The 23,658-nt window shown below is 35.8% G+C and overlaps 1 protein-coding gene across 5 annotated transcripts in view; it reads right to left on the bottom strand.

Annotated features, from left to right (window-relative positions):
• Positions 1-207: 207 nt before the first annotated feature.
• The window catches only part of ZFC3H1 (zinc finger C3H1-type containing), a 41,618-nt gene continuing 18,167 nt past the window's right edge, over positions 208-23,658 (bottom strand). For 4 of the 5 annotated variants that reach the window (XM_048302526.1, XM_048302527.1, XM_048302528.1 and 1 more), the window contains exons 13-35: positions 23,227-23,401; positions 22,876-23,007; positions 21,634-22,182; positions 21,441-21,550; positions 20,108-20,239; positions 19,005-19,126; positions 18,349-18,450; positions 17,862-17,978; positions 16,786-16,969; positions 14,841-15,027; positions 14,234-14,425; positions 12,097-12,334; positions 10,818-10,923; positions 10,535-10,733; positions 9,968-10,062; positions 8,954-9,064; positions 6,588-6,692; positions 6,323-6,488; positions 5,559-5,659; positions 4,277-4,378; positions 3,637-3,676; positions 1,179-1,241; positions 208-1,053 (exon numbers count right to left, since the gene is read on the bottom strand). In XM_048302526.1, the coding sequence (XP_048158483.1) occupies positions 916-1,053; positions 1,179-1,241; positions 3,637-3,676; positions 4,277-4,378; positions 5,559-5,659; positions 6,323-6,488; positions 6,588-6,692; positions 8,954-9,064; positions 9,968-10,062; positions 10,535-10,733; positions 10,818-10,923; positions 12,097-12,334; positions 14,234-14,425; positions 14,841-15,027; positions 16,786-16,969; positions 17,862-17,978; positions 18,349-18,450; positions 19,005-19,126; positions 20,108-20,239; positions 21,441-21,550; positions 21,634-22,182; positions 22,876-23,007; positions 23,227-23,401 (3,466 nt within the window). In that variant the 3' untranslated portion in view covers positions 208-915. Of the gene's footprint in view, positions 1,054-1,178; positions 1,242-3,636; positions 3,677-4,276; positions 4,379-5,558; positions 5,660-6,322; positions 6,489-6,587; positions 6,693-8,098; positions 8,205-8,953; positions 9,065-9,967; positions 10,063-10,534; positions 10,734-10,817; positions 10,924-12,096; positions 12,335-14,233; positions 14,426-14,840; positions 15,028-16,785; positions 16,970-17,861; positions 17,979-18,348; positions 18,451-19,004; positions 19,127-20,107; positions 20,240-21,440; positions 21,551-21,633; positions 22,183-22,875; positions 23,008-23,226; positions 23,402-23,658 lie in introns of those variants that run through there. The other variant, XM_048302530.1, reaches the window with a different exon arrangement.

The following is a 23,658-nucleotide window of genomic DNA, read 5'->3' as shown; positions in this document are numbered from 1 at the left end:
CCTGAGGCAAGGGGATGAAAAAAACCCCCAAGGGGACAGTTATTCTACATCCACAATAGGCAGCTCAACCACATTTGCTTATCTCTTGATCAAAATAACAAAAGACAACAGATTTTTTTTGAAAGGTCGGCTTGTATTGAAAATATCTCTGCAAGAACACCTGTAATAGCACGAAGTAGTACCAAAACAAAACAGATGAATATTATCTTTCTTTAAACTGTTAAACTTTATTATAAATTAAAATTTCTTTACAAAAAAATTGCACATAATTGACCACTCTTAGGTTCTGATGCACTGGCATTTGCAAAAGTTTCTTTAATCTTCAAGTTTAATAGTCTCTGCCATGAGTCCAATGCAGAAAAGGGCAGTAAGCAACCCTCTTAGAGCCTTCAAGTGCAAGAAGCATACTTGTGGCCACGGCAGTTACACTTTCCTTAAGAGCGGCTGCTTTTGTTTTAAATCCTGTAATGAAAAGGTCTCAAAAAAGGTTTAAAAAAGGAAAAACCCAAAATGGACTAGTTGCTTTTTACTGTAAACACAGCCCAGTAAATTAATCCCAAACACAGATCTCTCAGGCATCAGCGAGAGTGTCAAGTGAATCAGGAACAGCAAAACAAAAACAGTAAATAAAAAGAAAACATAAAAAAATAAAGTCTGTCATTTTGATTAACTATACTTACGTAGATGACGTTATGAGAATCTGGCAGGGCCCAGAAGCAAGGCCAGACAGGGAGTTCATGTTTCCAGAAGAAGGTCATGTTAATTGTTTCCAGGTTCAAGGAAAGCAGACTGGAGACTTGATACGCTCAGCAATACTCATCTGCCTTACATAGATCTTAGGGCATGGATCAGCCTGAAGAACCATTCAACTGATTTTGGCATTTTATAGGACTTAGGGCTGACCATACCCAGCGTTCAGTGATTCTTGTTTTCTGTTCTGTAAGTGTTTAAATTTAAAAGCTCATCTAGGCTGACTCCAACCTCTTGGCACTTGGAAACTAGTTTTCTCAGGTTATCAGTTTTACCTCCTCCTGATGCTTCAAACAAGAGTTGCTGAAAGAGATGGGGAAGCAGATATAAGATTTAGCCAGAGCCTGAGCATCACCACATCTATGGATATGGGATATGCAGAGAATTTATATGAAACCTCAAACTGAATCATAAGGAGAAAACATTACATCTTTCCACAGTGTTGCACATAGAGGTAACTTCTGAAGGGCTCTCTGATATAAATGATGGACCTGTAAAATAAAGGCAAGTATTAAAAGTCAGCACAATTTCATGCACTCAAAATGAAATATCTGAAGTACAAAAATCTCTTGCAATAATTTTTAAAATAGTTTTGAAGTCAAGCCTTAAACTGGTACTAAAAGCAAAGGCAAGTTTATGTCTGACCTTAATTCTGACCCTTGTATGAACATGACTAGTTACATAAGGACATGCTATTTTTCTTCACAAGATTCTTGCCTCATTCATTGCACAGGATGGAACATGTTCAGGGAATGAAGAAGCTTACTGAATATTTCACCACTCAATATGTAGTCTCAAGTCTTGTTTATTGCGTATCATCACAATCCTGCAATGAAAATAACTGTTTCATGGGCTTTTTTTCCTTCAGCATCTATCTATCTATGCTTTAACCATCAGTATGAGTATTAGCAACTCTCAAAAAAAATGGTTTTACCATTTTATGGTTCAAAATAGAGGACCAAAATATTTAATACTAGTACTTACTCAAGTGTCCTTCAACTACTGGTATCTAAAGTCCCAACTTCAATCAGAGTCACTAGGGGAGGTATTTGCTGGCATTTTAAATACTTGTACTCATTTTCATACTCTTTTAACAAACCTTTACATGACCTCTGAAGGAAATAAATGACGGGTTCTCCAGGAACAGGAAATCCATAATCTGAATCACAATTCAATTTTAAACCAATACCCTACTTGTTTACTAGAAAATCCAGTAATCTGGACCAATCACTGATTTGTGTAAACAGTTGTAAGTGCTCACTACATTCCAAGCCAAGACCCCCACAAAAACCCAACTGCATTGTGTGTGCCTACTGAAGTGATTTTACCACATACCGTATAATTAGTGAGGTGGTTGCAGAAGAAAATCACAAGATTTCTTCTGGGTGTAATCCAGCTACAATGTTTCACATATGTCTCCATTTTAATTGGTTCATTTTCTCTAAGGGCCCTCTTTTTTATGCATTTGACATATATTTTTCTAACCAAACAAACCAGCCACCAGCCTTACTAGAGGCAGTGTCTTAAGATGTAGTCCATCTAATACAATGACTGAAGCAGGGATCTGTGACTTATTACAGATTACACCAAACCAACACAGAGACAGAATTAAGGTTGAAGAGGCAACCCAGTCTTTGGTATCTCCTGACTTTGAGCTATTTGATCTAGAGAAACAAATAATTCTGCTTAGGGGACGTTCTTTTTAAACATTCTAGGAGACCGTAAAAAAGGAAGGAAAATATTTCGTATGTGAGTCTAACAACAGCCATGCTACCCTTTATGGATCAGCTAAAGCTTTAGTATTGATTCAGAAGACCACTGACAAAAACAGAAGGATGCTAAGAATAAGTCACAACAATGACACAAAACCAGATACAAGCACAGAAGTAGATCAAACACCACAAGCAAGTGATGAATCACAAATCCAGGGCCTCATGACAACCCCCACCCTCAAATACACATCTTTCCACAGGCAGAAGAGTATTTTGAAGGTAACAGCAACAATACCAGGAAGAGCATTCTGTTTGAAAAGTGATTCAGTTGCTGTACCCAAAAACCTCTTCTGTGTTTGTACATAGAGTGGTATTTCCCTACCCTAAGTACTAGTAAGTAAACCTATTATTTTTGGCAAAAAAGGAACTGGCATCTTTTGTGTCAGGAACTATGCAAACTCTTTCCATACATTAGTATGGCAGACCCACCCCTCCAACTACTTCCCAGAACCAAAGAATGGTTTGGGTTGGAAGGGACCTTACAGATCATCTAGTTCACAAACCCCATCGTCAGCAGGGACATCTTCCACTAGACTAGACCAGGTTGCTCAAAACCCCACCCAGTCTGGCCTAGAAACCTCATCCCTACAAGAGATCTACAACTTCTCTGGGCAACCTGTTTGTGTCTCACCACCTCACAGTAAAGCTGTTTTTCCTAATATCCAATCTAAACCTCCTCTCTGTCAGCTTGAGGCTATTCCTTCTTGTCCTAGTATGACATGACCTTGCAAAAAGTTCCTCTCCAGCTCTCTTGTCCACTTGTAAAGATAGTCACTAGCATCTTCCAGCACAAGTCTTGCTTCCCTCTGCTAGAACTTAAAATATAACAATCTCCTCCAGGTAAAAAAAAGTAAAATGGGAGAAGAATACAGCCTTCCCAGTATGGGAAAGATACACAGAAAGACTGTGCACTCATTATATAATCCATTCTACCCTGACTGACAAAAACATTTCTCACACTTGAGGCAAATATTTTGGTGTTCATAAACTAGAGTACTTCAACTAACTAGAAATCTTGGATTTACGAGATGACCATTGCTTTGGGTAAAGCCAAGGTATGAGAAGTTTTACAGTATTTCATAATCACTTGTTTTAGTACACTGTATTGACTTACTTCTCTTTGTCCCATTAGAAAGCATTCGGCAGCAATGGCTCTGAGGAAAAGAAATATATAAAAACATTTATTCTTGAAGTATTTTAAATGCCATTAATGGCAGAATACTGACTGCGGAATGGAATTACTAATTTCTTGAGAAGAAACTAACTTCCAATGAGGTTAAATCTATTGTGAAAAGATAAAAATAGCCATTTTTTAAAAACAACCTTACATGAGCAAGACATTTCAGTGGTTCCCCATTATGAACAAACACTGAAGAAAAAGATCAGTTCAGCATCACTGGATAATGGAGAATACTGCTATTGTGATATATAAAGGGGAGGGGTAGAGAGGGGGAGACAGAAGTCAATAGTTGAATTTTAAAAAGCAACTTGTAAATACATCATTCATATTTATCTGCATAATATCCATTCACTTAAGTTTTCCCCAAGAGGGAAATTTCATTTCTCATTTTAAAGAGGTGACAGTATCTCTGTCTGCTGTAATGAACTAATATTACTCTCTAAATAACAAGCTAACAAAAGAGAAGTTTCCAGTACAAGCCCAACTGGAAGGACACTTCTGATTTACCTTTGTGAAGTAAACCTTACAAACAAAAGCAATATCTATGAAAACAGATGTATGACTGTTGCATTACATTTTCCAGATGGCCAGGCATGTTGGGATATTATATGTAAACATCTTGGCTTGTAGTTTCAGAATCTGAACATTGCTCTCCTCCCAGTATTGCAGAAGCAGTCTGTAAAAGGCATTCATGAGAAAGGAACACTGTTCTAATCACTTGGAACAGAAAAGCTATCCAAAGATACAAACACATTACACAAAATATATTATACCTAATCTGAGACAAGAGCTGTAAGCAGGAAAAAGCCCAAGCCACCATATACAATACTGACTGATCATGCTCTCAGAACAAAACAAAACAAGGTAAGATACACTTTCAGAGAGTAACTAAGAAGTGTGAAATCAGAGAGAAAATACAATCTTGGCATATTACAAGATTCCAAGTGGATTACACATCCACTTTGAGCATGCACAAGGTAACTGCACATTTGAAAGGAGACAAATTAGTTTTATAGTCATGTGGCCAGAGATGCTACTCAGTCAGTTCTGCTCACCCATTTCATGCAGTATCAACATTGTCTAAAGGAGCTGCAAGTTCCATCTAGACAGAATCGCAACTTGGTTTAAAATGAAGCCATTCAACTCCAACCTGCCTAAGGCAGGTGTGTCACACTCTCCCCATGCTCACAACCACACACTCACTTCAAGCCTTGCTTTGAGTTCTTTGGGGTCACTGTTGATGATGAATAGTGTTTTGGGACTTTTCAATATTACTCAAATATTCATGTGTTCAGTGCACCTGAACACAGTAAAATATCAACTCTCATCCTGGAAGAGCATGTTTTGAAATACTGTTCAAGTAAGAGTCAGTGCAAGAGTCAGTGGTTGTTTCCCATCAGATTTTGTTTAAATTATGATTTATCATTGATAAATAAATGTCAAGTTAAGCCTTAAGGTAGCATTGTTATAGACTGGTATATCCATTTTTATTTGTTCTGGAACTATACTTGTGTCATGGGTTAGCTAGCACTACAACTTGTAATAGATCATCAGGTAACAACAAGATTTTAATATATATCTGATGTTTCTCTACCCACTTGAAATTTTGACCATTTGTAGTCATCATGTACAATGCAGAGTTAGTTCCTGTATAATTATAACCTGTCTGTAGATAGAACAGAACATTGTCAAATCTAAGATTGAGATGACATCAGAAGGCACAATATGCCTCAAGCAATATGCAATAATAGAGGAACAGTTTTACTTCCGTAGTAGAAAGCAAATCATGCATGACTTGCACAAAAAAACGATTGTTATGTTAACCATCTGCCTTGATTAAAAGTATTTTTACATACCTCAGTGCAAGTCCAGGATTAGTAGGCATGGTAGAACAAAACCGTTCCAAGGTTTTGGAATGCTGAGATTTTGGAATGCAGCTCAAATAAAAAAGAATTACCTGTAGAATTTGAATTATAAACATTAAACCACTTTACAGCTCTTATTTTGCTAAGAACAATGGTATCACACACTATGAACACTATGACTAAAATGAGTTGCCACCTTCAAACCTTATATCCCTCAAGGGTACAGAAATCAATTTGTATAATACAGTGTCAAATTGCTAGCACCACATATTTTAGTCCTTCTAGCCTGCATGTCATGCATAAAGATCAATGCACTGCTTGTTAGCAAAATGGGATCCAGGATTTCTATAAGCTTTATTCTGTCTGTTACAAGTGCTCAATTTCTTCCTCCTACTTTATTCCTTCTGCTTCTCAACCATTATAATTTCTATGATCAAAACTGCTTCCATCTGCCAGTGGTACTCTTGCTTAACCTTATCTTCCCTCCCTTACACATTTTCTCTTTTCTCTAGAAAAAAATCATTTGTCATTAACATGCCATAAAGTTTCTCTTTGCATTACATGACCTTTATTTGAAAAGGTCACTGCTAGATACTCTTCTGCTCAAAACACTACTATACTCAGACACTTCTTTCTTTTTCTAGCTCTCAGTGTTCATATACTGATGCTGTACTTGAATAAATAGATTACAGGTACCTGCTAACAGGTCATCAGCCTCTTTGTTTAGCTAAAACTGTCCACAGACACATTTTTACCTTATTATGAAACTCATAATTGGTCCAATAATCAGCAGTACTAAACGGAATTGGGTATCTTGTGGGGATTGTCACCAGACATCTGTTCACTAGATCAGTAAAAAGCTTGAATTCTTGAACTTTGTTGGTGGATTCAACAACTTTGCTATTGAGAAAAACAAGGTAACTGGAAGAAAAAAAAAAAAAAAAGAAAAGAAAAAAGATGGTTCTGGTAGCCTTCACTTAATAATTGAGATTAATTAACCTTCTTCCCTTAAGAACTTACTCCAACCAAATGTTCTGAACAGTTTCCTGCTGCATCACTGCCCCCAGAGCTGCTTCATAAGCATCCAGTGCTTCACCAACACTTGCATGAAGAGACTGGCACAAACTGTTTATATAAAAAGATAAGAACTGTTGTATGTCATAAACAGTATGTGTAATTACATATTAACAGTAAGATACAATTAAGACTTTCCCATTCTCAGATGCAAGAAAAAAAACCAGTGCTTTCAGTTTAACAGCATCATGGACTAATCTATCAGTCAATTTATTAGAATGGGTAAGTCTCGCAAGCAAGTAACAAGGAATAATAAAGCAACCATGAAGTTTAAAATGCAATCCTTAAGAACAAATTAAATATTACAAACTGTCTTCTACTCTTGTAAAGTACCCTTTACTAATCCTTCTAATAGGAATGCTCTAACTGCTACAGAATGGAGACAAGTCTTGAATTTCCATTGGGAAAGCTCCAAGTGATAAATTTCAAAGTCTGATTAAAGCCACTTGGGAAATAGTATCAGTCTCTGGCAACAAAGTTAGTATTCTGAAACAAATATTATCAAGATCTGGGGTAGAAACATACCGATTGTGTCAGAGGAAAAAGAAAACTGACAAGAAAAGGTCAAAACCCCCCCCTTAATTTTGTTAAACAGCTTCTCAAAGAAACATACAGCTAGACCAACATACAAGACCTCATCAAAGACAAGAGCAGACACACTCTTAGATCAAGACATGGCGAAAAATCCGTATTTCAAAGTGTAAAGTAACAATAAAAAAAAGGCAAGACTTCCAGTAAGTAATGGGGGGCAGGGGGAAATCTAACAACCTCATAAAGAAGCAGAATACAGAAATATATAAAGTAAGATAGGGCTGACCTTGCTACCTTGCTGTAGAACCCTCCTGACTGAAGTCACATAATCAGTGCCTGATTCTACTCCTGCTTTCCCCAGGAATTATGAACTAAATCACCAATTTGCTACTCTAAAATAGTGTGTATACATTTGTGTGCACACACAATAGGATCTTTCCAAGTAAAACATTGTTACAAGACCTTTAAGACTTTGCTGATTTCAATCTATTTTCAGTTGGTAAAAGTGAACTTTTACGTCTTTTGTCCTCCATACCTGAAGAAAGGAAATACAGATACACAGGCCCAGGTACCTAGAGACTTACTGTAGCAAAACTCAAACAGAGAAACACTCCATTATCTCTGAAAGTAATTTAGGCACTTCTTTCACGAACACTTACTTTTCCTCTTAGAAGCAGGTGTTAAAATACAGGAGAATCTGAGTTTAAGTCAAGGTACCTTATGACTAAATAGTGATCTCAAGTGTCTTAGTAACAATACTTCTACTGTGTAAGTGGGAAACCCAAAACTGAACTTCTCAAGAGATATTTTGGTTAAAAAAAAAAATTAATTTAAGTTGATATTAATAGACAATGTAAGAAAAACCCCATAAAGGTAATCTTTAAAAAAGGTTTAGATTAAATTTTCTTGAAAACCATTCATTTTACCTGTAGGTTGTCCACCAACTAAAAACAATAAGCAACAGTGTTGAAGAAGTTCTGAGGAGTCTTCACTCAGTATGTGAAGCAATACCATCTTTGCCTTTTTACTTATCTGAAAAGCCAAATAGGTACTTGTGTAGACTGACAAACCCAGACCACAAAGTGGTAAACTTCCTAAACAGCCTAAGCAAGCACCTTAGTAACCACAGTTAAGTAGCTAGTATAAGTTACAGATGGCTAATACTGTGGTGTCTGGCAATCCTGTATAAGGCTGCTATCAAAAGGAATGATGGAAGAAAAAGAAAAGAAGAAAAAGGAAAAAAGATTGTGTATACATGACAAAGACATGTTCCTTTACAACCTCTTGCAGAGGAACAGGTCACCCTCCTGCATTAACTCTGCTGTGGAGCTTCTCCATGAACAGCTGAAACAATGAGTCAAGGAGCTGGGGAGATCAGGACCAAATAGAATGGAAACTTTGCAAAGTAGAACTATTGTAAAATAGAAGGGAGACAACTGAAAGCCACAAGGAAGAGGAACACTACTAGCAGCAGTAACCTAAACCAAAAGTAAAACAAACAAAAAAATCATTTTGAGATGAACACACCTTTTACCATTCCTGTAGGTCAGAACTTCTGAAAGATTTCTCAAGTGGAAAATTTAAGCTGACGTGCAACTCAGTTTCATAAAATTATCTCCAATGTGCAGCAGGCCAGTAGGTTCTCTAAAGACTGGCCAATCACTTATTGAGAGAACTGAAAGTGATACACCCTTAGGCAAGTTATGAATACTCTGCTTTTGAAAATGCTATTTACTCAGACCCAACAGCTGTTTCTCAGAAATTCCTTAGAAAAATCTCACCAGTAGATCTGCCACAGATATGGGATTTGCTGGTTAACAACATCATCTGTAAGATGTTCTTTATAGAGAGGTGATGTAAATTCAATTGGCATTGGAAAATTCAAGAGATATCTACAAGAGAAAAAAGGAGTAGTAAACAAGAATATGCTTCTACATGGAAGAATTCTATGTAGACGTAATGTTCAGTTACGAAGTCCAGTTCACAAAAAATACTAAAAAAACATGCACTTTTCCTAGATTTCAGTTTAACTCTATCCAGGCAAAATCTGTACAGAAAGCATTACACAGAAATGTAGAATTAATACAGAAGGCATTTACTCTCTCATTATGCACGAAGTTAAATATTGCCTTATATTACAGACTTTCCCCTTCCTTCATAAAATACATCAAGTACATAACAAACGTAAGCAAGAACAAAATCTAATACCTAACTTAAGAGATAAAAACATTTCAAAAGCTCATCTGAATGAGCTCTAGCACGGAAGGTTTTTGCTTTGAAGACCTTCAGAGGCATCTATTTTGCTCATAGGGAACTTGCAGATTCCAAAACTTCTGTCTTTCAGTTAGGTGCTAATATTCAAGGGGAAAATCATCAGGCTATATACGAAACCTGTATCTTTTAATCAATACTAATGTGATTAATAACATGCTGGATGTCTTGACTGAGGTCTTTTACAAGTGCCTAAACAGTGTATTTCAGATACGCCATTTTAGGCTCCTAGCTTTAGGGGGGAAAAAAAAAACCAAAACCAACTTTGGTATATATATGATTGATTTTCATTGCCCAGATCCAGACATTTGACTTGCTTGCTGTTTTATTTTTAGATGCTCATGGTTTTATAAATTAGCGTCTATGCAAAAACAAGCGTAAACCTTATACTAAACCATCATTCACTGAAGTTCTGGCAAAACACACCATGCTAAAAAATAGAGTTTGAAAGTTCTAGGCTACCATGTTATTCATGAAAATGCCAATATTGCCAAAATTTAAATTAAAAATTATTCTAAACATACCTTAAGAGATCCATGGGACCATGCTGTTGGCATGTATTCTCAAAGAAAGCTGCCACGAAATCTTGCAACAGTAGAAGAATACTGCTTGACCTTTCCTGTTTTGTTGTTTGGGGTTTTTTTTTAAAAATAAAAAAATTAAAATCAAACATCAACCTGGAATATGGTGAGAGTAATTTAAGCAAAATAAATAAGTGGCGTGTTTATCTCTGCAATGCTCCACTGTCTTCATTCTCTCAAGAATGAAGTTTAAATGGGGAAGTCAGCAGTAGGAAGAAGCTGAAAAAATATTACAGGGGGGTTTTTTTACTTTCTGTTACTCTTTCTTAAGATTAACACTGAATTAGAACAACCCAAACTACAAATTTATGATTTTATGTAATTTCTAAGATTATCTTTTATCATTTCACTTGTCTTGACAATTATACTTTTCCTATTTATATAAAGGAGTACTAGACATTACAAAAATATCACTAAGTTGAATCACTTCGACAAGCTTTTCAAACAACAAAAACCCCAAATTTTACAGAGCTAGCAGACCAGCAAACAAGTTTTGACATGGAGTATTACCTGTGAAACAAGAAATTTACACAACTGATAAAAAACTTCTGCATTCTGAGGATTCCTCTCAAAAGCTCCAATCCACACCTTGTGGGCATTTTCACTCTGCTCCATCTGCAAATACAAGGTGGCCAAACTCTCCAAGAGCTGACAGTTGTTAGGGCAGAGCTCCAGTAAAGATCTACAAAGTTCTGCAGCAGATTCCCACCTTAAAGAAAAGTAAAGGTCAGTTAAAAAAAAAAAAAAAAAGTGAGTCAAATACTTCAGTTAAGAATGTCTTGAAACAACTTACCTTTCAAGCAGTTTCAGCAAAGCTATCATGTTTCTGTAGAGAGGGAAGCAGACAGCTATTCTTTTGTCAGCCTCAAGGCTTTCATCAGTACATGTTTTGACTGCATCTTCAAAACAAAAGTAAAAAGTGAAGCCTTTACACCTCAAGCAGTGTCAAAGTTATGTGAAGCCTTAACATAATAAAATGTCTCCTTTAACATAAGGAAAATACATAATCTGAAAAGATTACTTCTGAAGGTGCTGGTTTTGCAAGTTATTAGAAATAGATGATCATCTTTGGAAAAGCTCTCTTCACACTTAATCACCACAGTACAAAAACAAAAATCTTTGTTTCATCTCTTACTCATTTTAAAAACAGGAAACATCCTAACAATGAAACATTAAAGCAATGTTTCAGATAGAAGCATATACCTAGATTTAAAATCACACACCAGGATTTCCAGTGTAGCTGCTGAAAGCTATTGAGACAAACACTAATGCAGGATATTATTTTTCTCCTCAGTATAATAAAAAGTTACCCAACAATGAACACCCCATTACCATAGCTAGACTGCCCTCACTCACACAGCTGGGCTACTCCATTGATCCTTGAGTATTTCAACACTGCACTACCACTGGAAGCATAGGTATATTCTCAGTGGCAACTCAATACTGCTGCTGGCTAACACACTAAATACTGACATTTATAAATACTATATAACAGCACTTGCCTGCTACTGTGAAGTCTACCTCTGACAGCACCACCATAAGTTAAAATCTCGATTCCTTCTAATATCTCCATTTTACACTTTAAGTAAATTGAATAAATTTTTTAAACTGTGAATTAAGATAAACACATGGATTGTTCTGCCTCTTTTAAGGAAATACACTAATATTTCAGGAAAGTAACTTTCCAATAAATACATCCTAGCGAGAGAAAGGGGGAAGGGTAAGAAAGAATGACAACTGAAGCTTGGCTTTATGCTTGCATAAGCCCAAAAAAATAGCAATGTTATACAATTACAAGCCACTGTCTGGTCTTTTTCTCTGAACGATCATATTCTATCAAGCTAAAGCTGTGGCTTGGAACCACAGACGCAAACCTCATGTTTGTTAAGCACCCAAGAACGTGGATTTTCCGCACTATTCTGTTCAAATCAAAATGAATACACTGGATTAATTCAATGGCTTAACAAAGTCATCAGCAATATTGCACTGCCTTGAAATTCCAGAAGCTGAATAATATTTCTTGAATTACAACGTGTGAAGAATGTATTAAATATTTACTGCCTTAATCTTACCTTCAAACATAGCTAAGAGTGTATCAGGATCAGTCTTCACATCTTGAACTGTCTGCCATGGTATTAAAAACGCCTCTTTGTGCACAATCCTTGAAGGACTGACATTAGCTGGATCATAGAACTTGACTGGGAGAACACCAAATTCAATTAAATGTATGTAAGCCAGCCAAGCCAAACAACGGTCACTTGCAGTAAGGTGTTCTGATATTATCTTTTCATTTGCTGATCTTAAAGCATTCTGTAAAGGTTAAAAGAAATACAATGCACCTCAACCACAAAGTCTTTAGAATTTAAGAATGAGAAAAGAAAACAGGAAGAGTAGGTTTCAATATTCTCCAATTTTTTCCATAGAAAAGACAGGAACTAATTCTTTATGTAAATCAGGATTATATTCAGCTTATGTGAAAGGGTGGCTATTCAAATTATGCCATTTCTAGTAAAAGGTTTGGAAAAACCACAGAAAATTCTTATTGCAAAAAGTGAAGAGAGACACTTTGAAAACATACATCTCCCAACATATATGTTCCCTTTTCCTTCTCTATTCTCCTATTACTGTATTACTTCTATGGAATTGGAAGGTAACACCAGATACAACTCATCTACAACCTGGATTCAACTAGGTTTTGTGCGTTTGGGGTTGTCTGTTCACCTTGGCATTTTTATGTATTAAATTCTAGTTGTAAAGGTACTAAGTTACAGCTATTCAAGTCTACTGAAAAGGCCACCATCTCTAGACATGATGTTTTAAAAAATGTTTTGAAATCCTTACTGAGAACAAGGATACTATTTCAAATTTTTCTACTAGTCACATGCAAAGATAGAATAGTCCAGTTAAACAAGCAGATCCCAAATAAAATAATTAGAGCATGCAATTAAATAAAGTCTAAACATAAATTCAATAGAACCTCATGACGAGTGATGTGTCAACATTTTCCTGGACAAACACAGTATGATCAAAGAATGCATTTTTCAAGGGAATGAATGTACTTGCAAATTTATGCAAAATTCAGCAGGACACATGCCCTGAAGTAGGTGAAAACTGGTGTTTCAAAAGCATTTCACTTATTCACGCCACAAAATACTTAGAAATTGCTTTCAAGTTTTCCAATACACACTGCTATTTACTCTGAAGTAGCAGTTACTTTGAAATTATTTTCTCTGAAATATGATTAAATAATCTCTTGCCATTCTTTGGCAAGAGATTATTCAAGCCATTCTTTTCAATTACACATTTCAGATTCATTTAGAAAAAAAAAAGTTTAGCTTTGTGATGATGCTTTACAGAAAGGTAAGGGTAACCAACCAGTGTTATTCTCCCTGGATTCCCATGTTGATTTGACACAAGGAGTTTTTTCTCCCTCTGTTCTTTTTATTAATTCAGACTTATGTGTCTCAGTACCTTTGGAGAAAGCCAGCACAGCATTGCACTCTCCCATTCTAACTGGAGCCAGACAAAAGCCTGAAGGCCTAAAACTCTGTCTAAGGACAGGCTGCAGCAAGCAATAGGCGGCACCTGCTGGCAGGAATGAAACACCTTGCAACTGAAAGGACAGAGCTCCCACTTTGGGAGAGGATAATGTCCATTTCTCACCCTCAGCCACCACTTTTATCATCTACGCAACAGTTAACAGTCACCTAAATTATTTCTACATAGTTCTGGCCTGAGATAACTCAATGACTTCGGAGTTCATAGGAGAAATAAAATCTGATTTAACAGTCTCCAGATTGGAGAGCAGGGCAATACTGTTAGATAACTACTATATTCTTTCCCAAGAACTACTGGTTTGATAATTTCTGTGGCAATTTTGAATACCTAAGGCATTACTAACAGGCCCTTCACTGCAAAAACCTGATCTCTGGCTTACTAGAAACCAAAAAATAAAGCATCTCCCAGGGCATTATTTTGAGACATAGTAATCTAGGCTATTAGCTACTCAAACAAAAAAAGTAGGCAACGAAACCCCCAAAGGTATATCCAGATTACAACAGCATCATAGCTCAACACAGAAGCCTCTATTTGTTGAAGGAATTCTCCTAAAGGAAGGCACAGTTCCTCTAAAGTTCAAACTATCACAGTCACAGGCATTAAAAAGGTAAAGCTATGGAAACACTCCTGAGGTGGTAACTTGGAAGTTACCTGCAGCAGAACAAGAGCATTCTGATGTCTTCCTGTAAACAGGCTTAAATGAACCCTGTAGAGCAGAGTCTCCAGCAGCTGAAAGGACACAAGATTTGGATTTTCTCCTCCTTCTCTCACTTCCATTAGGAACTGCAGCATCCTCCCACAAACATAGTCCTTTCCATCAAAGGAATTCTCCAAATTCAAAAACTAGAGAGAAACAAATCATAATAATAACAATCAATACAAGTAAGGCTTCTAGGTTAAAAATCATACAGATCACAAACTTCGAATCGTATCTTTTGCTAGCTTATGAACCGTGTTACCCTCCCTCACAAAGTTCCATATTAAACATATTAAACATATTAATTTAATATGTACAAGAACAGCCAAATTTTGCAATCAATGTAACATCTTGATTTTAAATAACTTTTACTACCTAAGGAAAAGTGATGATTTCTACAAATAACCTGCAGGAACTTGATTTGTTTCATTTTCAACTTTTGAGTTTTTAAAAAGGTACAGCGCTTTTTATTCTACAGTTTCCCTGTCATACATACTGACTTTATACAGTAGAAACACACTTACAGGAACATTTCACATATACTTCGAAATTTTTACTTACTGTCCACCAGATTTGATAAGAGGGAGCATATTCCACTGCTGTTTCACACATTTCCTGTATTTCCTCCTTGGTTCCTCTTTTTGAGAAAAGTCTGAGGTAATGACACCAAATTTCAGGATTTTCTTTGTTGTTCTCAAGGGCTCGAGCCAAAACATTTAAAGTAGAATCTAAACACTCAGATGACGAGCTGTAAAAAATAAAAATTTTAAAAAAGCACTCTCATCAACTGTGTTGGTATTATGACTTGCACAACATCAAATATGAAAATAGATGCTTTTAATTAGAATTAAAGTCACACACAGTACACCATCTTTTTTACACGTTGTCCTTTACTATCACCAGGTTTCAAAGCTGCAGCAAGTTTTCAACCTTCAGAAGTTATCAGGTGCAATTATCATAGTGCACGGAAATAAGTATTCTATGAAGACTGCCAATTCTAATAAAAGAGTCCAAATTATTGAAAATGGGTAAGATTCATCTGTAAGCAAAGTTCTCAAGCTGCAAGGATATAAAGGCATTTATGTCATACAGGCTTAAGGACTTAAGTAGGGATTTTAAGAATGTAGTAAAGTAAGCTGTATTTTTGTTAAATATTTAATAAGTAATAGTAAAAGGATGAAATTTTCTACAGTCACTAAACAAAAGCCTTTACTTCAGCATACCATGCAGGTTCTCTAAGACATTAAAAAAAAGAAATTTGCTTTTTTGAGATAACGAATCATGAGATGACACCCACCAAGTAATATATGATTAGCTGAAATAACTGACTATACTGCAAACCACAGAGCTGAGCTTTAATTCATAAATACATCTTGCATAAAACCACAGAATACTTCTGAGGTCCCATTTGTTCTGAAATCATCTTTAGAAATTATTTTGCATGGACATTTATGAGAAGAAAAACACAAGCCTCAAAAAAAACCTTAACACAGTTAACCATGCATATGTCTGAAGCTTTCCCAATGCCACTACTTTCACCTGCTACAGCAGTCAAATTTCTTCAGAGTGCTGAGGAAGTGGGGAATGAGAGAGGTGGCTGTTTTATGAAAAGGATGCATATCTTCCACCAGGTTTTCTCCCTTTTCTTGGTTGTTTCCCAAGTACACTTATTTTTAGAAGGCATGCTCTTCTCATGCTGCCACTTGCTGGTAATACTTTGATTACTGGTCTTTCCAGTTCTACCCCTTCTACTGCTCAGGCACCTATTGATACAGCTATACTGATTTTTTCCTACATTTTCCATTATCCACAGTTTAAACAAGGCTTTTAAAGTAGATCTGCTCCTCTCCATTCCCCTTGCTTCCTGTTGCAGTTGCTCAGCTGTACCTCACTTAAAACTGAGGTTAATCGTCATAATGGATGAAACCACCATGACAGAATTCCTATTGAAATGATCTGATTGCCAACAGAAACACGGTACCCTGCAGTGTAAGTTTAAGGAAGACAAGCTAGAGAAACTTAGAAAACCAACATTAAAAAAAAATATCACAAACTAAGAAACCAAGTGCTCAATTAGACCATTTCTACAGGGATAAAACCAACTAGCAGAACTGTTCTTATAAGAAAGTTTGGTGATGAAAGTAATTTCAAACATTATTCCAACCATCCACTCTGCAGAGAATGATTTGAGTTCACTGGTCCACCTTTACTGCAACATTCCACTGAGCACTTTTCAAACATGAACAATTACTTCTCCCACACTACCTTCCATCAACTTCCGCTCTGAATCAGAACCTACCCAAAGATAAACCATCAGTGTAATTTATTACTCATATACTACACTAAATACAGTAGGAAATATAATCTATTTTTTAATCTGAATTAAAGTAATCAATTATTTGTGCCATTGTTGGAGGAAGTTCTTTAACATTAAGTAGGAAACTTTATCATAGCATTATAGGTACATAGCTAATAGGTAGCAAGTGTCTAAAATGTAGCAACATACCCTTCATTTTGATTCAAGTATTTATATGCAAGTTTAATCCAAAGCTGTACATCACAGGGGTTTTCTTGGACACTTGCTTCCAAGTTGGAAATGTCATCAGTCTCACTTGTAAAATACCGGACATCATCTGGAGTCACCACAGCATCAAGCACTGGAACTCTTTTTTTATGTTCTGTGGGAGGGGCTGTAAATAATATACAAATTTTAGAAAAAAAAATTTTCCTTTTCAAAACAGTAGTGATCTGTAACTCTCACAAGAGGTGGCATCTATATATTTCAAGCATAGCCATTGATCAGAACTAAATAGCATTATCCAGCATCCTTCAAACTGTATTGCCTGTAGAGAACTGGTTATATTTCAAATGTGAAGGAATGAAACAAATAGCAGCAAAGGCTGCCTTGACCAACAGACACCAGCTGAGGCAGATCATTAGGCACCATTAGGAACTAGACACATTTGACAAAGAAAAATTTTTCTCAATTCTGAGTCTCAAAAAATCCTTTTTAGGGGATCTGCTAACAAATGCTAAAGCTCCTACTTGCAAGAGTCACGTGTGAAACACTGGCAGGTTACTGATGCTCCAGCAGCTTCAAAATGCTGTTTAACAGCAGATTTTTTTAACTCCTGAGGTCACAGCAAATACTAACTCTGTAAAAATTTAGGATAACTGAACACTGATGTTCTTCCACTTAAAGTTTGGGGGGAGGGGGAAGGAGAAGGTGGAGATGCTGAGGGAAAATAATTTTTTTTTTTTTAATCCCAGGAGTGTATTGGCAAGGCTGAAACATTCTAGGGAAAAAGGTCTTTATGTTCCTTTTGAGAACAGGTAATTACAAATTCCACCTTAATTTCCAGTCACATTAAAGGAAAAAATCTAATAGAATTACAAGTGTAGGTCAACCTTTACCCATAAATTTATGTAAAATAAAGTTTGCATACAGGAAGTATAAAGTCAAGAGAACTATTAAAAGCACTGATTTTCTCAAGAACCACTTTAAAAACCAAGTGTTAGAAAGAAGTGGGTGGGTATTTTCCTCCAGTACTCTTTTTAAAGGCCACCACACATCCAGATTACCATATTTAATAGGTCCAACAAACTGTTCCTCTTCACTGCTGCTACTATCTAACAGAGGTTTTCTCCAGTACTTTGGTCTCCATTTCCGTTTCTCTTTCCAAGTTGTATGTGGAGGTGCTGTAAACAAAGTAGTAGAAACTTTCACTTTTCTGTATTCAAGAGTAAAATATTTTTCCTGATAAAGGTTTTAGATAAAAAGATTCTGTGAGTTCAACAGAAGTGTATAAACTTCAATACCACTCATTTAAAATTTATTGTGCTTAAGTGCATAAATAAAGTCTACAAATGGAACTCAAAAGCTATTATATTATTGCCTTAAAACAAACTCTGTGTTGTCTTGAATTCACCATAATCAGAATTTATAATACTAAGATAAATAAACTAAGCAACAATAAGAAAAAATATTCTTGGTTTACAAAATCATCAGGGTACTTACATAATTTTTAAAAGTTTATATATATTGCATTTAATCTACCAAGTTACTTACTGTGACTTTTACTCTCGTTGACATTGCTGGCCAGAAGAACAGCCATCTGATCCACTGACATACGATCTCGGTTTATACCAAAAAGTTTTTCAACATATTTTTCTGAAACAAGAATATGTGTAGCTTAAGATAAGCATATGGAAGAAAACAGTTATGCAACTTAACAGCAACTTAATACAATCTATGCTAAAATTATGAACTATGACTGCTTTAAGATGCATGGCGATTTAACACACTAGCACAAAGAAATGAAAAAGAAGGAAGTTCTGTTTCGCAACTTGCCTATATGGCAAAGGCATTGTTATAAAATTCCAGCTCCACCAAAACAGGTCAGTCCAGTAGTTGCAGAAAGAACGGAGGAAGAGGAGAGTAAAGATTCCATGCTCACTGCTCCCCAACACCCTGAATTGCAGCAATTATATTTTTTAGAGTGAAATGTTTTTCAGATCAGTGATTGTTTTCGTTTTGTAAGATAACAAGGTAACTAAGTAACTACCCACTACAAAGGGCAGAAATGGACAACAAAAGAAACTTCATATAGCTGTATCTTATACATTGCTTCACATCAAAGTCCTTGCACCCACAGCTTTTACTGAAACCTATTCCTTCAGAAATGAATTTTTAGATACAAAAGAGAATAAAAGACTCTTAATAACCTGTGGCAGCGCTGATTTCCTCATCAGTGCTTTTTTCTGAACAGCCAATCAGTTCCAAGTTGTAAGACAGAATATCCTGAAAGAGCTGCTTACGGCTAAGAGTGCAATCTTTCATGTGCTGCCTAAAACGAATAAATAAGCAATTAATACGTTTATCATAGCAACAAATTATTATGAAAGTTTTAGTACACACTTGGGTGAGGCATAAAGAAAACAATACCCACAAAAAAACCTATTGTTTGCTTTGATGTTTGGTTAAATATACCTAGGCCTTTTCTAAACTTAAACCTACGTAAGTAACTTAATCCTAGTCCTCATTATTTCACTACAGCCTTACTCTTTAAATTACATGTCTACACACTCATTTTGCAATAACACAAAACCACAGCACTTAGAACCTTCCACTTCAAATAAGGTAATTATAAGAATTAGTTATCGCTTTGTATTTTAAAGAGTCAAACAATGGTTTGATGACAACAGCTACAAGCTGATCCAGAATAAAGCTCACTCCTATTTTTCCAGTAGCTAAGTTTTCATATTGAGTTCATTCCTAACCAATTCATATCCACTTGTAAATACACTGCACAACACCGTTAAACAAATTAATTTTTAATAAAATTTAACACCAGCCTTTAAGGAAACAAACTTAGCCAGTATTTTCCGATGAAACTAGAATTACAATATTACAATATTATTATTTTTTTACTTAATCATGTATTTGATATACACGTTTCATCTCAAGTGTGCTTAACAGTATCAACCACTATGTGAGGTTCTACAATGAGTTGAAGTTATGCTGAAGTTGTATGAGACCAGTTCCATTTAAACTACTAGAAAGGTGAAATATTCTATAACGGGCCATACTACTTTTCTAAATGTACATCTAAAGAGCCTCCTCTTTTTTCATGGCTTAGATGAAAGGAGTTTTTCTTCCAACTTAGTATCTGCAATAGAGTATTAAAAATAACCTTGTCTAGAACTTGTGCATAGGATCACATACCCAGATCTTTCAAAGAAAAAAAAACCATACTTATTTCGGACTCAAGAGTCAGACATTTAGAAGAGAGGTTTAGTTTAAGTCAAGAAAATTAAAAAGTACTCACCACTGACAGTCATCATCATTACACGTGCCTGTTAAATCAAAGCGGCAGAAACACTGTTTGGGCTCTATCATATTACTATACGTTATTGAACTGAGGAACAGCTTTTCCTTCGTACGAAAATAAGGACTAAACCTAAAATGAAACAGTGAATTATTGTCATAAAAGTACACAAGGCAAGACATCAGTTTTCTAAAAAAAGTAATTAAAAATCACTTTCTGTATTAAATCTCATTATTTCCAAAACCCTGCTACTAATCAAAAGCATCATTAACCTACAGGCTAAGAACAAGAGGGAGAGGAAGGGAACAAAGGAGTACTTCTCAATCTAATCAAGCTCTCCTCTAGCATTCTCTTCTTTAGGTGCAGAACTTCAGGAATATGAAAACAGGAAGTGCAGTAAAAACCCAGTACAGAAAGCAAACTAATGAAAGTGCATTTCAGTAGTTTATAGAAAATCTCATCCTCTAGTCAGGATGACCAACATCAAATAAAAGTGTAAAGAGAACTGTTAAAGATGAACTTGAAGAAACAGTGGGGAAAAAAGACAAAACATATCAGCCTTAGAATGTATAAAAAAATGAAACCAGTCGTAGCTAAGCAGACTAATGCTTATTTTAAATCTTTAGCTGAAGTTTGACTACAGCAATTTTGGGATTTCTAGCTCCTTCAGGAATTGAAGTCATAACCTGGAAGTCAAAATGAATACTCCTGCAAAGATGGCATACTCCATCTTCCACTACTTAAGAGCAAAGCAATAAAAAACCTGAAGCACATGGTAGGATACAACTACTCCAGTTTAAATTCCAGACTTTTGTTTTCTAAAATTTGATGTGCAGGAACAAAGTTCTCTTTAGTCAAAAGACAGATGTTCCAAATTGATTACACTTGCAGATGTTACTGTCAAGTCAAGATGAATCACTGTGATTATGCCTCTTTCCACTGAGCAGGAATCCAAAAATAGATGATTGAGCCAATTTTGACTCAGACAATGTAAATCCTAGCCAAGTTCAAAGACTGCATAATTGAAATATGCTTCTTAGATTTGCATTATTCATACTGGATATAAAAATCCTGTTCTCAAACGCTTAACTATTTTTTTAGCTTAGTTGTATCAAACAATGTGCAATACAATGTAAAAGCAGCATATTGCATGGAAAAAATGACTGAATAAAATGATTAGATTCCCTAGATCAGACAATATTGTTTAGGGATAGCCACGTTTCTCACTAGGACTTGTCTTTGTGTACATGCCTGGGTATCAAGGAACAGCCCTGAAGAACATTTGAACAAGAACACCTATGCATTAGTCAAAGAGCTGATACAGTCTTCATACCTGTAGGATTTGAACAGTAGAAGAGGACTATGATATGGTCCAAATGGAAATGGTTTCACTTCAGCTTGTTTACTTTGTGATGTAAAAAAATCCATGTCCACTGAAATTTCCTAGGAAATAGATAAACAGATATACAGCAATTGCAATACCACCTAATAAAGACAAGCTTCATGTTTAGTTGTAAAACATTTACCTGACCACACAACAGATCTTCCTTAGGCACAATAAAGGCAGTACTTTTCATTAGCAGTTCTTTCAAGCTGTCAGCTTTAGCATAAAGTTTTTTCAGTTCATCAATATTCAACCCAAGGAACAGCTCAGGCTCCTCTGAAGCCTTTTTAGAAAGTTTGTTTATACTTTCTTGTTTTGGAGTGTCCATGTGTTTAAGATTTGGTTTAGTAAAAGAATTTGATTCTCTGAAAGATCTCCTTCGTTCTCTGTTTGTGTTAGACAAAACTTCATCGTCAAAGCAATTTTCTTCACTGTCCAAAGTCAATTTGTCCTGTGTAAGATCATGAAGTGATGGCTGAGGTAACGCAAACTCAGATTCTTCTTCTACATGAGGTGCAGTATTTGATTGCTCCTTGGTTTGAAGTGCACGGGCCTCCTTCAACTTCTGAATCTTTAGAGCATATTCATACTCTAGTTGCTGCAGTCGTTTTTTCTCTAGTGCAATCAATTCTGCTGAAGGCTTTTTTGGACTTGATGCAGGGGAGGTATCCAATTTCAGTATTTTGCTTGGCTGAAAAGAAAAAAATTCTCTTTATTTCAATTTTCTCATCTACTGATCTATCGACAGGAGGTAAAAACATAAGCAAGGTATTTAATTCAGAGCTTATAATAACATTTTAAACTCCTGCCTGAAGATTTCACCAAACAGCAGAAAAACCACGTAGGAGTTTGCCACAATTCAACTGGGAGATTTGCAGGTTTCGCAGTAAAAATTATCCTGCATCATGTACGGGGCTTCAACAGAAGTTCTGGCCCCACTTAAAAGGCGAGCTATAAAACAAGTACACACAGTGATGTTGGGAGTGGCAGCACTAAAATTGACAAAAATATTTTAGCCTTGTTTTCGTATATTTTTTCAAAACAATATCCGATCCCCTCTGCAGCAACTTTGCCTGATAGTTTTAACAAGATTATTGATGTCTACAGACAGCAAAGTATTTTCTTCCTTCTTTCACAGCCATACAGCTCCTCTTATTACTTATCTATGAATGACATTCCCCTAGCACAGAAATAAAGGTTTTGAAGAGTTTTCTTCCTCAAATCATTAATGCCTTTTTTGTTGAATTCTCAAAAACGTACAAAATCCAGTAGGAACACTCCCTACAATGTTTCTGAAATGTTTTCCTGAAATTCCACTTGAACTTTGTTAATCAAAATTTATACTCTTTTCCAAGTAGTTTGGTTTAAAAGCATGCTAACTTACACCAAGATGATCTTGCTCTAGCTTCCGTTTCCCAATTTCCTTACTTGCTACTGCTTTTGCTCGAGCAAGTTCTTCTCCATATTTTAATGCCAGAGCTTTTTTTACTGTAACTCGTTGTTGAACTTTATGTATCTGAAAAAATAAAAATAAAAACTAAATATTACAGCAAGATGCAAATTTACAGATATGACCGGATAATAAAAATATAATTACATGGAATTAATGAGACATAATATAACTAGATGGGAATTAATAATTAATTCAAAGAAAGCCTACTGCCTCCAAAAATCAGGCACCCCTTTTCAAGATTTCCAGCTCTAGGAAACAAAAACATTTCAGAGTGCAAGTTACATGTTCCTGAATCCTCTTGAGAAATGCCTTGTTAGCATTCAAGATCTTCTCTGTTGCTTGTAGCTGTTCAGACAGTTTGTTAATTTTATTTTCAGCAATTCGAACATTCTCTCTCTTCTTGGCCTGTTGTTGCAATAAATTTTTCAAGACAGACTCATCCTTCATCAACAGCATTCTGAAAGTAGAAAAGGAACATAACAATTTTTTCCAAAGGTAAGTTGCTTAGAGCTACTGCTGCTCCTCCAAAACTCCAGTTAATTAAGAACACAGCTCTCCTCACTTATAAAGAGACTACACATTAAGCCTCTCCAGATAGTCCTAACATCCGTAAGACAGTAAATACTGTCAATACAGCACATTTCATCATCCCAAGTTCAGCATGTAAGTATAATGCAGATGTAGTTACAAGGACAGAGGAAGGTAAGCAAATGT

Source organism: Corvus hawaiiensis, chromosome 4 (genome assembly GCF_020740725.1).
Source record: "Corvus hawaiiensis isolate bCorHaw1 chromosome 4, bCorHaw1.pri.cur, whole genome shotgun sequence".
In the NCBI taxonomy this organism is placed as follows: Eukaryota; Metazoa; Chordata; class Aves; order Passeriformes; family Corvidae; genus Corvus; species Corvus hawaiiensis.
Note: the sequence above shows the minus strand (reverse complement) of the source record. Positions and strands in the feature narration are given on the sequence as shown.